This window comes from Hyla sarda, chromosome 3 (assembly GCF_029499605.1).
Source record: "Hyla sarda isolate aHylSar1 chromosome 3, aHylSar1.hap1, whole genome shotgun sequence".
NCBI lineage: Eukaryota > Metazoa > Chordata > Amphibia > Anura > Hylidae > Hyla > Hyla sarda.
This window is the reverse complement of record NC_079191.1, coordinates 388,487,616-388,502,567: the sequence shown is the minus strand read 5'-3', so window position 1 is coordinate 388,502,567 and position 14,952 is coordinate 388,487,616. Positions and strand designations below refer to the sequence as shown.

Below are 14,952 nucleotides of genomic sequence, written 5' to 3'. Positions count from 1 at the left end.
CACTTAGAAAAGAACAACTCAACTTTAGCAGCTCATAAGTACTGAAAGGATTAAGATTTTTTTAATAGATGTAATTTACAAATCTGTTTAACTTTCTGGAGCCAGGTGAGAAGTTTGTTCCTGGATAACCCCATTAATTCTCTGAAATTTGGATTCATCCACACAAATTCTGCCATATGAAGACATTAGGACGCTGCTGTACCAGTAGCCTTTCAAAGAATTGCAAAATATGCAAGAGAAGCATAATCTGGTCCCAAAAGGGCATCATTACCAAAGCAGCTTTGCATCGACTGCTATGGAAGACTACTTAGCATCCTGGAAAATATAAAAGGGGTTATCCAGCCTTTTTAAAATGTATGACCTATTCTAAGGATGTGGGATCGAAGGGGGTCCCAGTCCCATCAGCTTTTTGAAGGGGTGTAGTGCTAGTGCAAATACTGCAGTCTCTTCTGCCTATTCTTACAATGACTGAACCATGAGCAGTGGGGGTACAAGGTTGGCACTAACAAATGGGATAATATTTTAAGATAGTGCTGGGCAGTATGACCAAAAATGTTTATCACAGTATTTTTCTAAATTATGGCGGCTTCACAGTATTTAACAGTTTGTTTTTAAAATGGGAATTTTTAATTTAAATTTAAATTTTTTAAATGGGAAAGGGGGTGATAATGACTTATTAGGGGGAAGGGTTAAATAATCTTTATTAACTTTTTTCTCACTTTTTTCTTTTTTTTCTAAGGCATGAAGCAGTTATTCGGCGTTCGGACACAAGAGGAAGGTAGGGGACCCTCCTCGTGTCCTCCAGCTGGTCGGGACGTTGCGATTTCGCTCAGCGGTCCCGGACAGCCCGCTGAGCTAACCAGCACTGATTAGCTTTCACTTTAGCGGGCGGAGAGCATATAGGTATGCCCTCTGTCCCTAACAGGGTATACACTCACCGGTATTGCGGTATATTAAAAATTCATATAATAAAAAAAAATACAAAAAACGAACACACACACACCCCCCAGTATGAATCAGTATATCGTCCAGCACTACCTTGAGACCTTTCCAATAGCTGGTCAGCAGAGGAACCAAAAATCACACCCCCGCCGATCCAATATCCATGATTTTTTTTTTTAAGGCTGGATAAATTCTTTTAAAGAAGACCTCAGCAGCAGTTCAGTCCAAGTGTCCTGGTTTTTCAGTATATTAACCTACACGCACAATTTATATAAGAGCAGCTCTGGATGATTATTATTGGAGTGATTTTACTAGTGGGAGTGATCCAATAATAGAATAGGGCCGCAGCTGGGAAATTCACACTGTTCCCCTGGAAATCCATTAGCAGCATAAATCCAGCCTGAGTTCGGCTCATCGTACCACAACTGCAGGACATTGGTAAATCACCAGTGCCGGCCACCAGGGCAGTGAATGTAAAATCCCCACGGTCTCCTCATTATCTGATCATTCTTACATTTATGAAGGTATAACCTGCCGACATCCTGCTTATATTGCCTTTATATATTAATATTTACTATTAGCTAAAAAATTAAGTATATTGCCAAAAGCTACAGATTCTGCACTAATAATCCACACGAAAAGTGCAGCATGGTCAAATGAATGGGGTTTTCCTAACCACAGTTGTCGCACACAAAATATGGCAAATTATGTGGATCTCCATCACAAGTCCTATCAGAGGATTGTGCTACACTTTTACACAAGTGTATTTAGCATCCATGTTAACTTTGGGTTTGTATAGTCCATAATACAATGCTAATGGTAAAGTGTACATCTGATGATGGCTCCGGAAGAAAGAGGTGTTTACATTTTGTGGCAACTTCCAAGATTAAGGCCATGTTCACACCTCGTTGATTGCGCAGCAGAGTCCCATTGTATTCATGTTTCTGGCATTGAAAATTCCAATTTCCGTGTCCACAGAAGGAATGAAGCTTATCCATTCTTTCCGCGGACTCTGCATGGAATGCATAGTCGTCTATGAGACGGCACATTCCTGTGGGAGACTTTCCGTGCGGACATTCCGACGTGTGAACATAAGACAAGTAAAGCTTCAGTGATCCTGCTACTGAGGCAATCGGATGCACACATTCTACATAGGATTTATTTCGGCAAGGGTCACATTAGGAATTCTCCTGCTGGAGATTCTAGGGGCAGCAAAGGCCACCAGAATCAGTCGGTGCTAGGACCGCGCAGATAGTGCTGTCCCCATACACTGTGGTGTATTCTGCCGAAATTATGACAGGGGTTCATTCTTTCGGTGGATGAAATTCCGTCATATGCACTGTGCAGCTATTGACTGACCACTATTTCGCTGCAAAGCAAAATTCTGCATGGAAATCTTGTAGTGTGAACCCTGCCTTACATGGCTGAATAAAATATGTGCACATATGCAGCATGTGCTACTTAAAATATACATGCATCCCTATTTTATCCATACTGTGTCAGTATTTCAGTACTTTTTATTAGGGATCGACCGATATCGATTTTTTAGGGCAGATACCGATAATCTGTGACCTTTCAGGCCGATAGCTTATACCGATATTCCGGTATAAGTTATCAGCTATCCCCCCCCCCTCCCCCGCAGAAGCCGCTGCAGATCAATGATTTAAAGTGGGCACTTTAAATCAATAAACTTTAGAGGCTTTTGCGGGGCCAGAGGCCGCCGCCACCACCCGCTTCTCTCCCCCTGCCTGTCCTGGGGTCCTCCCTAGTTCAACCACCACCGCCGCTGCCCCATTGCCTCCCCAGTTTTATAATTACCTGTTCCTGGGGTCTGCGCTACTTCTGGCTCCGGCGGCGGCCTGAGCTGTCACTGTGCGCACTGACTGTGACGTTGCGTCGAGGACGTCACTCGTCATTGCGCTGCGCACAGCAATAGCGCAGGATGTCGACGGAACCAGAAGTAGCGCGGACCCCAGAAACAGGTAATTATAAAACCGGGGATGGGGGAGGCAATGGGGCAGCGACGGTGGTCTTTGAGCATTATTGGCAAGGTAATTGCAGACACCGATAATGTCCAAAATCATGAATATCGGCCAAACCGATAATCGGTCCATCATTACTTTTTACATGTCCTCCTAGATGGTGTATATTTGCGCAATTAAACATTAAAGACGCAGTTGATAAATCGATGTACACTGCATAATCATCTCTACAGTACACAGTCATAGAATTCCACAGTAAAACTATCAAAAAGTAGGCGAAAATTTTTTTTAACGCAATATAGACAGTGAAAAAGGTAGGTGTGTGTGTATAATGATTAATGTCCCCCAAGGTTTGTACATGAAAAAACATTTTTTTATAGTAAAATATCCTGCTATGGGCCCGGGGACACATAGATGCAGCCAATATAACTATGTTCTGGTTTGAAGGACACTTATTAATGTATCAGCAGCCCCCGCTACACGTGTCCATACCCATACGTAGAGAACATCATTCTAAATATATGGTTTGCCAACCAGTGTGCCTACCACTGTTGCAAATCTACAACTCCCAGCATGCCCGGACAGCCAACGGCTGTCCGGGCATGCTGGGAGCTGTAGTTTTGCAACAGCGGTAGGCACACCGGTTGGGAAATATTATTCTAATATGGTCATTGTAGCTTCTTGATTATTGCGGAAACGTTCTCCCAATGTAAAGCACTGAGCATTTTCCCCAATTTTATCTTAAAGAAAACAACGTGAAGTGTGATCGGTCGGGCACTGCCAGGCAACACGCCAGTCCGCCCCCTACAATTTTATCTGATATTACTCTGACACAAGATCCCTTACCACAATGCACATTCTAGCACGGCCCTAACAAAGAGCCTGATCGCACGCTAACTCAATGTTATCCAACTGCTTAGCAAACACTACGGATATAGGACTACATAATGCCAGGAAAACTTTGCTAAGCACATAAGGTTAGAAAATTCTTCATTCTATCCTGTAAAGAACCCTACAGACCCTGGATAGAAAAACAGAAGCACTATGAATCCCGAAACCTGGAGAGGTGTGAGCTACTGCAACAAGCAAGCGACAAAAGGAAACGTTTACCTCCTGTATGTGTCAGATCACACAAAAATTCTCAATGAAAAACGCCCACAGGACGTGGAAGAATGACACACGCGCTACGTAGGCGAGAGGTGGCCCAACCCTATTCTGAGGCGAAGCATGACTGTCGGGTGGCAGCAGTTCAGATCCCTGATGAAGGATTCAGCTCTTACACTGCACCGCAGCATCCTGGAACAATGACACACGTCAAGACGGAGATATTTAAAGAGAAGGGCGGCCTCCCAAAAGAAGGCGAAACCTCATCTCTGAACGACGCTGGCTTTACCGGATGATTTAATCTATGGTTTTATAATGGATGCAATACAGATCTAGCCTGTAAATTATATTCACAAGAAGACAGCCGGAGATTGTGTTGGATACGTCTCTCATTGAAGAGGATTATCTATCTATATCATGCTATCTATCTATATATATATATTAATGAGAGAGAGAGAGAGAGAGAGAGAGAGAGAGAGAGAGAGAGAGAGAGAGAGAGAGAGAGAGAGAGAGAGAGAGAGATATCTCTATATCTATATCCATCTATATACACACATATATATATATATATATATATATATATATTTTATTATTTTTTTTTTAATGTATATATTTCAGCTCTCTCTTCCCATACACCATTGCTTCCCAACCAGGGTGCCTCCAGGTGTTGCAAAACTACAACTCCCAGCATGCCTGGACAGCCAAAGGCTGTCCAGGCATGCTGGGAGTTGTAGTTTTGCAACATCTGGAGTCACCCTGGTTGGGAAACACTTCCATACAGACTCGACTAGGCCGCAGAGCAAGTACAGGGTGCTTAGCCACTGCCAGACATCTCTTTGAGACAGTGTTTCTCAATAGGATGCCTCCAGCTGTTGCATAACTACAACTCCGAGCATGCCTGGACATCTGCTGTTGGGGGGGGAGATTCTGTATGCCACTAAACACATTAGATGGTGTGTAGGTCCCACCTGGAATTGTAAGGTTTAGCCAACACTTACCTACAAAGTATGGTGTAAGCTTTAGATAAGATTTCCCAACCAGAGGGCCTCCAGCTGTTGCAATACCCCAACTCCCAGCATGCTGTGGGAAACACTAATTTAGATAAATGTTGGCGAAAACCATCAATCAGCAGAAGTGATGGACCATCTGATGTACATGTCAAGTCCTGAGTCACCTCCAGATGTCAAGGGCTTCTCTGTCCAATAATGCACCAGGCAGCTGCTTAGTCTCCTCATCCTCTTGAGAACACACATGCTTGGCTGAGTTGAGCGTGCACGTGTATTAAAGGGTTGGAAGAAGAATACGCGTAGGCCGAACAAGCATTTGGTTTAAAGTGTAGTTCACACGGTGTTAACCCGCTGCAGGAAAGCCGTTGTCGTTGTTACCATTCACTTTAATGGGTCCACGGAAAATGTGCGATAGCGCCAGATTTGCAGATTGCCGGAGGATCCATTGAAGTGAACGGTAGTGAAACTCGCAGTGGATCCCCAGTTACCAAAGTGTGAACGAACCCTAAACGTGCGTAAAGCTATGAAGCTACTGGACATAGCATACGGGTGTAGTTTTGCCAGGACTCCATTGCGACTAGGTCACAACGAAGCCCCACGCTTCGGTTCACACCATGTTTTCATCTCATTTGCCGAACGTCTAATTTTGCTTTATGTAGAAACTTAGTCTACGATATTATGTACACCAATAAAAAAAAAAGTAGAAATATACCTTACAATCCCTTTATGTTTATTTATTTTTTATATATATAAGTCAATGGGAAATAGACTCTGCTGTATGGCACACAGCAGCATCAATTTTTAGCTTCTGTTAACGTAAAAAACTATTTTAAAAAAAGTATATGTTATGTATAAGATGTTTATATTAAACTAAACAAAAGCGCAGTGTGAACCCAGTCTTGCCACAAAGTATTATTGGAGTCAATACTTAGTCGACCCCTGATTTACTGATCAAAGGTCATCCCAACAGCTGGAGGGCCACAGGTTGAACACTCAAGTATAGGGTAGTGTTTTTAAACAGTGTGCCTCCAGCTGTTGGCAAAGGCTGTCCAGGCATGCTGGGAGTTGTAGTTTTGCAACAGCTGGAGGCACACTGTTTGGAAAACATCATTATAGGGGCAACCTCTGTCATGAATGTTAAAGGGTTCCCTGTGGGAACTAGTGTGGCTCCAAATCTAGAGGCTGTGGCACTACCATGTTTACATGGATGTTTGGGGTTTCAGTAACTCCCTAGAGGTAGACCTGAAAGACCAGCCACACTTATGAAAGAAAGGGGGAGAGTTATCAAAATCTGTCCAGAGGAAGAGTTGCCCCGTTGACCATAGCAACCAATCAGATCTCTTCTTTCATTTTTAACAAGGCCTCTGCAAAAAGCGATGTGATTGGTTGCTATGGGCAATTTTTCCTCTGGACAGGTTTTGATAAATCTTCCCCTTAGTGTGTTTGTTGTGACTTAGGCTGGGTTCACACCACGTTTTTGCGATACAGTTCCCGCATCAGGTTTTTGATGAAAAACTGATTCCTCAAAACCTGACTAAACTGTATCAAAATGTGTGTACAAATTTCAACCCGTATACGTTTTTAACTTTTCACTCCATTTTAAATAAAGTTTCACTTATTTGATTAAAAATTCCAAGAAAAAAAAAAAAAACTGTGCAAAGTCAAAAACCGTATGATGAAAACCGGATGGAACCGTACGCACATCCGGTTCTGAACGGTTCCCATTTACTCCCATGTCTTAAAAAAAACGTATACGGGTTTTATATGGTTTTCACCCGGATTAAAAAACGTGGAAGACTACGGTTTTGGATACAGGGAAAAAAACGGAAAAAACGGACAAAACCGTATAAGACGCAAAACGGACTAAACCGGATGATGCGTTTGAGATACGGTTTACAATGTTAAGTCAATGCATACGGTTTTCTATACGGTTACCGTATACGGGAACTGTATAGCAAAAACGTGGTGTGAATGCAGCCTTAAGGCAGAAAACACTGATCTCCATTTGTCAGTGACTTCTAAAGGGCACAGATATCTAGTGTGTACAGGGGTATACAACAACCCTGGACTCTGTACCCGTGTGCATGTAGACAGGGAAGAAAGCTATACTAAACATAAGTGACAAGGACAGATAGATCACATTGTCCATTGATCCATTGGGCTATACAAACAGGTAACGTAAGAACATTTTTCATAAAGAACAAAAGCTGCTGTACACATCGCAATAACAGGATGCAATAGGAGATGCGCCTGCCCATAGCAGCTTACACCCTACAGTTGTTGTCAGGAGGCAGACGCAAGGAGGATTTTCTGACATACACCTCTGACGGAGGGAACCGCATGATTATTCAGTGACATCTGTCTGCAACAAGATCACCCCCCAATACACGCATCGTGCCACCGCACACCTGAAGCGCCACCCCACCTCAACACACCTGAGTGGGTCGCCACACAAAAAATAATAATCGTTCTCAACAAGCAAAAACCGGTAAAGAACACAACTAAAAGTGTTCTAAATGTACCAACGCTGTTTTATACAGACAAGTAGTATTAAGGAGAAATGAGGTGGTAAACTCTCACCTTCCCCTGTGCCTCTGGCTGCAAAAAAAAAATAAAAAACTCCAGCTCACCTTCCTCCTTTCCCCGTTGTGCAGGTATTGGCGTCCCATTCTGACGCTGCTCAGGTCCCTGCTTCTTAGGATCGAAACGTCACACTGTGGTCAGGGTATTTCCATCCACAGCACACATCGGCCGGTGATGGGTCATGGTCATGTAAGGAACGCGGGCCGGCTCCTCACATGACAGTGCGTTCAGCCTATCAGCGGCCGAGGCGGGACATCGCTGTAGCCGGCAATACACTGACCGCAGTGTGACGTTTCCATCCAAAGAAGCAGGGACCCAAGCAGCGCCAGAGGAACAGGATGCCAATACTGCTGCAACTGGGGAATGTAGGGAATGTTTTGTTTTTTTGCAGCCCAGACACCGGGGAAGGTGAAAGTTTTTCGCCGCCCTTCTCCTTTAAAGGTACTAAGCGATATGAATAACTGCTATGTATAAATGTATTGCAAATTATATATTAAATATATAAAACCAGATTAATACAGTATTAAAAAATGTAAAAATAAAATAAAAAAAGGGGAACAGGAAAATCTTTGTTAAAGGAAAAATGAAAAATAAAGTAGACTGAAGTGACCTTTGTTCTCCAAGAACTAAATCTGCTGAGCAGTACAAAGTGCTGGAGGAACGATATGTGAATAAATTGTAAGCCCCGGCCGCCCTCCCTGGATGTGCCGTCAGCAATCACTTGATCTGGGCAGGAAGTGTTTACGGTGGCTCTTGGCAGAAGGTTGCAAAATCTGCAGTCCATGTAATGTTTTGCAAGAATCATGTGACACACGACTCGCTGGTGAGTTGCAGGCCGGCTCTAGCCCCAGAGGTTATTCTCCCAGTGCCGGCCATCTGTGCACCTCTGTACACCGCACACAAAGCCCTGGTGCTGCCGTGTATTCACAGCCCCCCCCATCATCCTCCTCCCCGGGACCGGATGCCATAAACTGCTTTCTCTATGACTAAGAACCGGCCCCTTTAAGAGCAGAGTCCACAGTGACAGCTCAGTATATACCGGATACAGGTAACATCACATTAATGCTGCGGACTATGAAGATCATTGGGATGAGATCTCATTATGTTGCAGACCTATAAAGTGGAATCAGTTTGGGGGGGGGGGGGGGGGGGGGTCCCGGGAGGATTTGTCACATGGTGGCTGATCAAGACAAATTATTTCTCATCAGACATTGTTTATAAAAATGAAGATTTTTCTAATTTTCTCAAGACAGAACATCTAATACCTCCACCATGTTGCATTAGATCACTACAGATTGGTGGTCCCCAAACTGTGTACCTCCAGATGTTGCAACAGCTGGAGGTCCACTTCTATGGACCTGAGTACAGCGATACTACAGGGCAGTGTTTCCCAACCAGGGTGCCTCCAGCTGTTGCAAAACTACAACTCCCAGCATGCCCGGACAGCCAACGGCTGTCCGGGCATGCTGGGAGTTGTAGTTTTGCAACAGCTGGAGGCACCCTGGTTGGGAAACACTGCTATAGGCACTATACTAACTACTCCTATCCGCTGGCTCCTTAGCTGCTGCATAACTACAACTCCCAGCAGTCATACACAATACCAGTGATCCACGACTTGTGACTATACAGATGTTGCAAAACTACAATTACCAGCATGCCCGGACAGCCATAGATAATAAAAGTCAAGGCCAACCCCTGCCCCCATGATCCCTACTTTTCAATATCATCTATTGTCCCAGGTAACAGCCTAAAAAGGAACCAGAGTTTCTCAACCAATGGCTCTCCAGCGGTTGTAAAACTACAACTCCCAGCATGCCTGGAGAGCGGCATGGCATCACCATGATTCCTACCTATCAATGCACTCTATCCCCTGTTATTAGCCAGTTCAGGCATCTATCAATCTTATGCAATGGGATCAATCACAGGAAGTCCAGGCCAATCCTTCCCCCGACAATCTCTTTCTTTTCAATACAATTTATTGTTCTCTGTTATCAGCCATTTCTGACAGGGACTATTCCCAGGAAATCCAGGCCAATCCCTGACCCCCTGTGATACCTACTTCTGCTCACATACTTCCAATTCTGAGATGTCCAAAATATATATGTATCTAAATAAATATATATAATAAAAAATTTTGTAGACCTGACCCCTTCACCCCCTCCTCCCACTCACTACTAACCCTATCAGATGGTATTGTGTACAGGTAGAGCCGAGTTGAACCAGGTCACCTTACCTGTAGAGTATACAGATTATTCCTTAGCACAGTGTTTCCCAACCAGGGTGCCTCCAGCTGTTGCAAAACTACAACTCCCACCATGCCCGGACAGCCAAAGGCTGTCCGGGCATGCTGGGAGTTGTAGTTTTGCAACAGCTGGAAGCACCCTGATTGGGAAACAGTGCCCTAACTGAATGAGTTGAGATGCTGCACAGTCAGCTCTGCTACATCAGCACATTATAGGACACAGAATGTAATAGGCGGCGCCCCCCCCCCCCACCCCCCCACCAAGTGGTTCTGGGGCTCTTCAGTGGTTGCAAAACTACAACATACATGATGAAGTTTTAGTTGTGCAACCACTGTACAGCCACAGCTTGAGAGGATGAAGGCCTAACCACATCACAATGCCCAATACTTTAAGTGGGTACACTACAGCCTTGGCATATAGAATGGTATATTGATTGGCAGTAAGGTGTTGGTGCTCCAGGAATTATGTTGAGGACAGATGTGTGGAACATAGATGGCATATAGATGGGCAGTGTACAGTAGATAGATGGTATATAGACAAGCAGTGTACGATATATAGATGGGCAGTATACAGTATATAGATGGTATATAGACGAGCAGTGTACGGTATATAGATGGGCAGTGTACAGTATATAAATGGTATATAGACGAGTAGTGTACGGTATATAGATGGGCAGTGTACAGTATATAAATGGTATATAGACGAGTAGTGTACGGTATATAGATGGGCACTGTACAGTAGATAGATGGTATATAGATGAGCAGTGTACAGTATATAAATGGTATATAGAAGGTACACAAATGAGCAGTGTACAGTATATAGATTGTCAATGAGGTGTTGATGCCCTTCTCCAGGCCTGGTGTTGATGACAGATGTGTGGTATATAGATGGTATTGTCAGCAAGATGTTGGTGCCCCGGCTCAAGGCCTTACTGATGCCTATGTTGATGACAGATGTGTAGTATATAGATGGGCAGTGCACAGTATATAGATGGGCAGTGCACAGTATATAGATGGGCAGTAAGGTGTTGGTATCCTGCTCCAGGCCTGGTTTTCATGACAGATGTGTGGACTATAGATGGTATACAGATGGCAGTGTACAGTATATAGGGTGGTATATAGATGGGCAGTGTGCAGTATATAGGGTGGTATATAGATGGGCAGTGTGCAGTATATAGGGTGGTATATAGATGGGCAGTGTGCAGTATATAGGGTGGTATATAGATGGGCAGTGTGCAGTATATAGGGTGGTATATAGATGGGCAGTGTGCAGTATATAGGGTGGTATATAGATGGGCAGTGTGCAGTATATAGGGTGGTATATAGATGGGCAGTGTGCAGTATATAGGGGGGTATATAGATGGGCAGTGTGCAGTATATAGGGTGGTATATAGATGGGCAGTGTGCAGTATATAGGGTGGTATATAGATGGGCAGTGTGCGGTATATAGGGTGGTATATAGATGGGCAGTGTACAGTATATAGATGGGCAGTGTACAGTATATAGGTTGGTATATAGATGGGCAGTGTACAGTATATAGATGGGCAGTGTACAGTATATAGGGTGGTATATAGATGGGCAGTGTGCAGTATATAGGGTGGTATATAGATGGGCAGTGTGCAGTATATAGGGTGGTATATAGATGGGCAGTGTGCAGTATATAGGGTGGTATATAGATGGGCAGTGTGCAGTATATAGGGTGGTATATAGATGGGCAGTGTGCAGTATATAGGGTGGTATATAGATGGGCAGTGTGCAGTATATAGGGTGGTATATAGATGGGCAGTGTGCAGTATATAGGGTGGTATATAGATGGGCAGTGTGCAGTATATAGGGTGGTATATAGATGGGCAGTGTGCAGTATATAGGGTGGTATATAGATGGGCAGTGTGCAGTATATAGGGTGGTATATAGATGGGCAGTGTACAGTATATAGGGTGGTATATAGATGGGCAGTGTACAGTATATAGGGTGGTATATAGATGGGCTGTGTACAGTATATAGGGTGGTATATAGATGGGCAGTGTACAGTATATAGGGTGGTATATAGATGGGCAATGTACAGTATATAGGTTGGTATATAGATGGGTAGTACAGTATATAGATGGGCAGTGTACAGTATATAGATGGGCAATGTACAGTATATATTGTGGTATATAGATGGGCAGTACACAGTATATAGGGTGGTATATAGATGGGCAGTGTACAGTATATATAGGTTGGTATATAGATGGGCAGTGTACAGTATATAGGGTGGTATATAGATGGGCAGTGCACAGTATATAGATGGGCAGTGTACAGTATATATAGGTTGGTATATAGATGGGCAGTGTACAGTATATATAGGTTGGTATATAGATGGGCAGTGTACAGTATATAGGGTGGTATATAGATGGGCAGTGTACAGTATATAGGGTGGTATATAGATGGGCAGTGTACAGTATATAGGGTGGTATATAGATGGGCAGTGTACAGTATATAGGGTGGTATATAGATGGGCAGTGTACAGTATATAGGGTGGTATATAGATGGGCAGTGTACAGTATATAGGGTGGTATATAGATGGGCAGTGTACAGTATATAGGGTGGTATATAGATGGGCAGTGTACAGTATATAGGGTGGTATATAGATGGGCAGTGTACAGTATATAGGGTGGTATATAGATGGGCAGTGTACAGTATATAGGTTGGTATATAGATGGGCAGTGTACAGTATATAGGTTGGTATATAGATGGGCAGTGTACAGTATATAGGTTGGTATATAGATGGGCAGTGTACAGTATATAGGTTAATATATAGATGGGCAGTGTACAGTATATAGATGGGCAGTGTACAGTATATAGATGGGCAGTGTACCGTATATAGGTTGGTATATAGATGGGCAGTGTACAGTATATAGGTTGGTATATAGATGGGCAGTATACAGTATATAGGTTGGTATATAGATGGGCAGTATACAGTATATAGGGTGGTATATAGATGGGCAGTGTACAGTATATAGGGTGGTATATAGATGGGCAGTGTACAGTATATAGGGTGGTATATAGATGGGCAGTGTACAGTATATAGGTTGGTATATAGATGGGCAGTGTACAGTATATAGGTTGGTATATAGATGGGCAGTGTACAGTATATAGGTTGGTATATAGATGGGCAGTGTACAGTATATAGGTTAATATATAGATGGGCAGTGTACAGTATATAGATGGGCAGTGTACAGTATATAGGTTGGTATATAGATGGGCAGTGTACAGTATATAGGTTAATATATAGATGGGCAGTGTACAGTATATAGATGGGCAGTGTACAGTATATAGATGGGCAGTGTACAGTATATAGATGGGCAGTGTACCGTATATAGGTTGGTATATAGATGGGCAGTGTACAGTATATAGGTTGGTATATAGATGGGCAGTATACAGTATATAGGTTGGTATATAGATGGGCAGTATACAGTATATAGGTTGGTATATAGATGGGCAGTATACAGTATATAGGTTGGTATATAGATGGGCAGTATACAGTATATAGGTTGGTATATAGATGGGCAGTATACAGTAAATAGGTTGGTATATAGATGGGCAGTGTACAGTATATAGATGGGCAGTGTACAGTATATAGGTTGGTATATAGATGGGCAGTATACAGTATATAGGGTGGTATACAGATGGGCAGTGTACAGTATATAGGGTGGTATATAGATGGGCAGTGTACAGTATATAGGTTGGTATATAGATGGGCAGTGTACAGTATATAAGTTAGTATATAGATGGGCAGTGTACAGTATATAGGGTGGTATATAGATGGGCAGTGTACTGTATATAGGGTGGCATATAGATGGGCAGTGTACAGTATATATAGGGTGGCATATAGATGGGCAGTGTACTGTATATAGGGTGGTATATAGATGGGCAGCGTACTGTATATATAGGGTGGTATATAGATGGGCAGCGTACAGTATATATAGGGTGGTATATAGATGGGCAGCGTAAAGTATATATAGGGTGGTATATAGATGGGCAGTGTACCGTATATATAGGGTGGTATATAGATGGGCAGTGTACTGTATATAGGGTAGTATATAGATGGGCAGTATACAGTATATAGGGTAGTATATAGATGGGCAGTGTACCGTATATATAGGGTGGTATATAGATGGGCAGTGTACTGTATATAGGTTGGTATATAGATGGGCAGTGTACTGTATATAGGGTAGTATATAGATGGGCAGTGTACAGTATATATATATATATATATATATATATATATATATATATATATATAGGGTGGTATATAGATGGGCAGTGTACTGTATATAGGTGAGGTGCCCCGCTCCAGGCCTCACAGGTGACAGATGTGCTGCCCATAGAGGAGCCGTGCCCCCGCTGCCCCCCGGGGGCCCCCGGATACTCACTACTCGGGATTCATGCTGGACATGTCACTGAGCTCCCCGTCGCCTCTGTAGAATCTCACACACCGAACACCGGAGACCAGACGCCTGCCAAGCAAAACCGGCTCCGAGAGCCAAGGTACGAGGGGGGAACAAGAAATAAAAATATAAAAGAACCAAAAACGTCTACAGAGCTCTAACGTAAAAAATTCTACTACCGAGTACTATATAACCCCCCAGCGGCCCGGGATGAACCCCCAAAACCAACAGAGCCACTGCAAGTCCGAGCTCTCTGTAACCCCAAAATGGCTGCCAGCTGAAACCAGGAAATAGTGAATCCTCCAACTCAGGAAGGCTGCGCACTGCTGACTGAAGGCCGGCCCCGCGCCGCCTTCTGGGAAATGTAGTCCCGCGGTGCCCGCAAACTCCAGTCATTAGCGAGGGCGATGGGCGGGGATTAAACTGCATTTCCCAGGAGTCTGCGGGCCAGCTCGCGCAGGCGTAAGGCGGTGGCTCACCCCTCCCTCAACCAGTTGGGCCGGCCCCTCCCGTGCTCCCTTGTCCTGGTTCCTGGAGGAAGCTCCGGCTCCCCCTAGCGGATCTTCTTCATTGGGCTGACGTCACCACTGAAACGTGGCAGCAGCCGGGCAGGTCCTGGGATAAGCCGGGCCAGTCACGGGAAGAGGAGGAGGAGGGGGGGC

The 14,952-nt window shown here is 43.9% G+C and overlaps 1 protein-coding gene across 1 annotated transcript in view; it reads right to left on the bottom strand.

The window, feature by feature from the left end:
• RAB1A (RAB1A, member RAS oncogene family) overlaps positions 1 to 14,606 on the bottom strand; it is a 52,716-nt gene extending 38,110 nt beyond the window's left edge. The window contains exon 1 of the mRNA XM_056567941.1: positions 14,276 to 14,606. Within this exon, the coding sequence (XP_056423916.1) occupies positions 14,276 to 14,298 (23 nt within the window). The 5' untranslated portion in view covers positions 14,299 to 14,606. The remainder of the gene's footprint in view (positions 1 to 14,275) is intronic.
• Between the last annotated feature and the right edge of the window lie 346 nt (positions 14,607 to 14,952).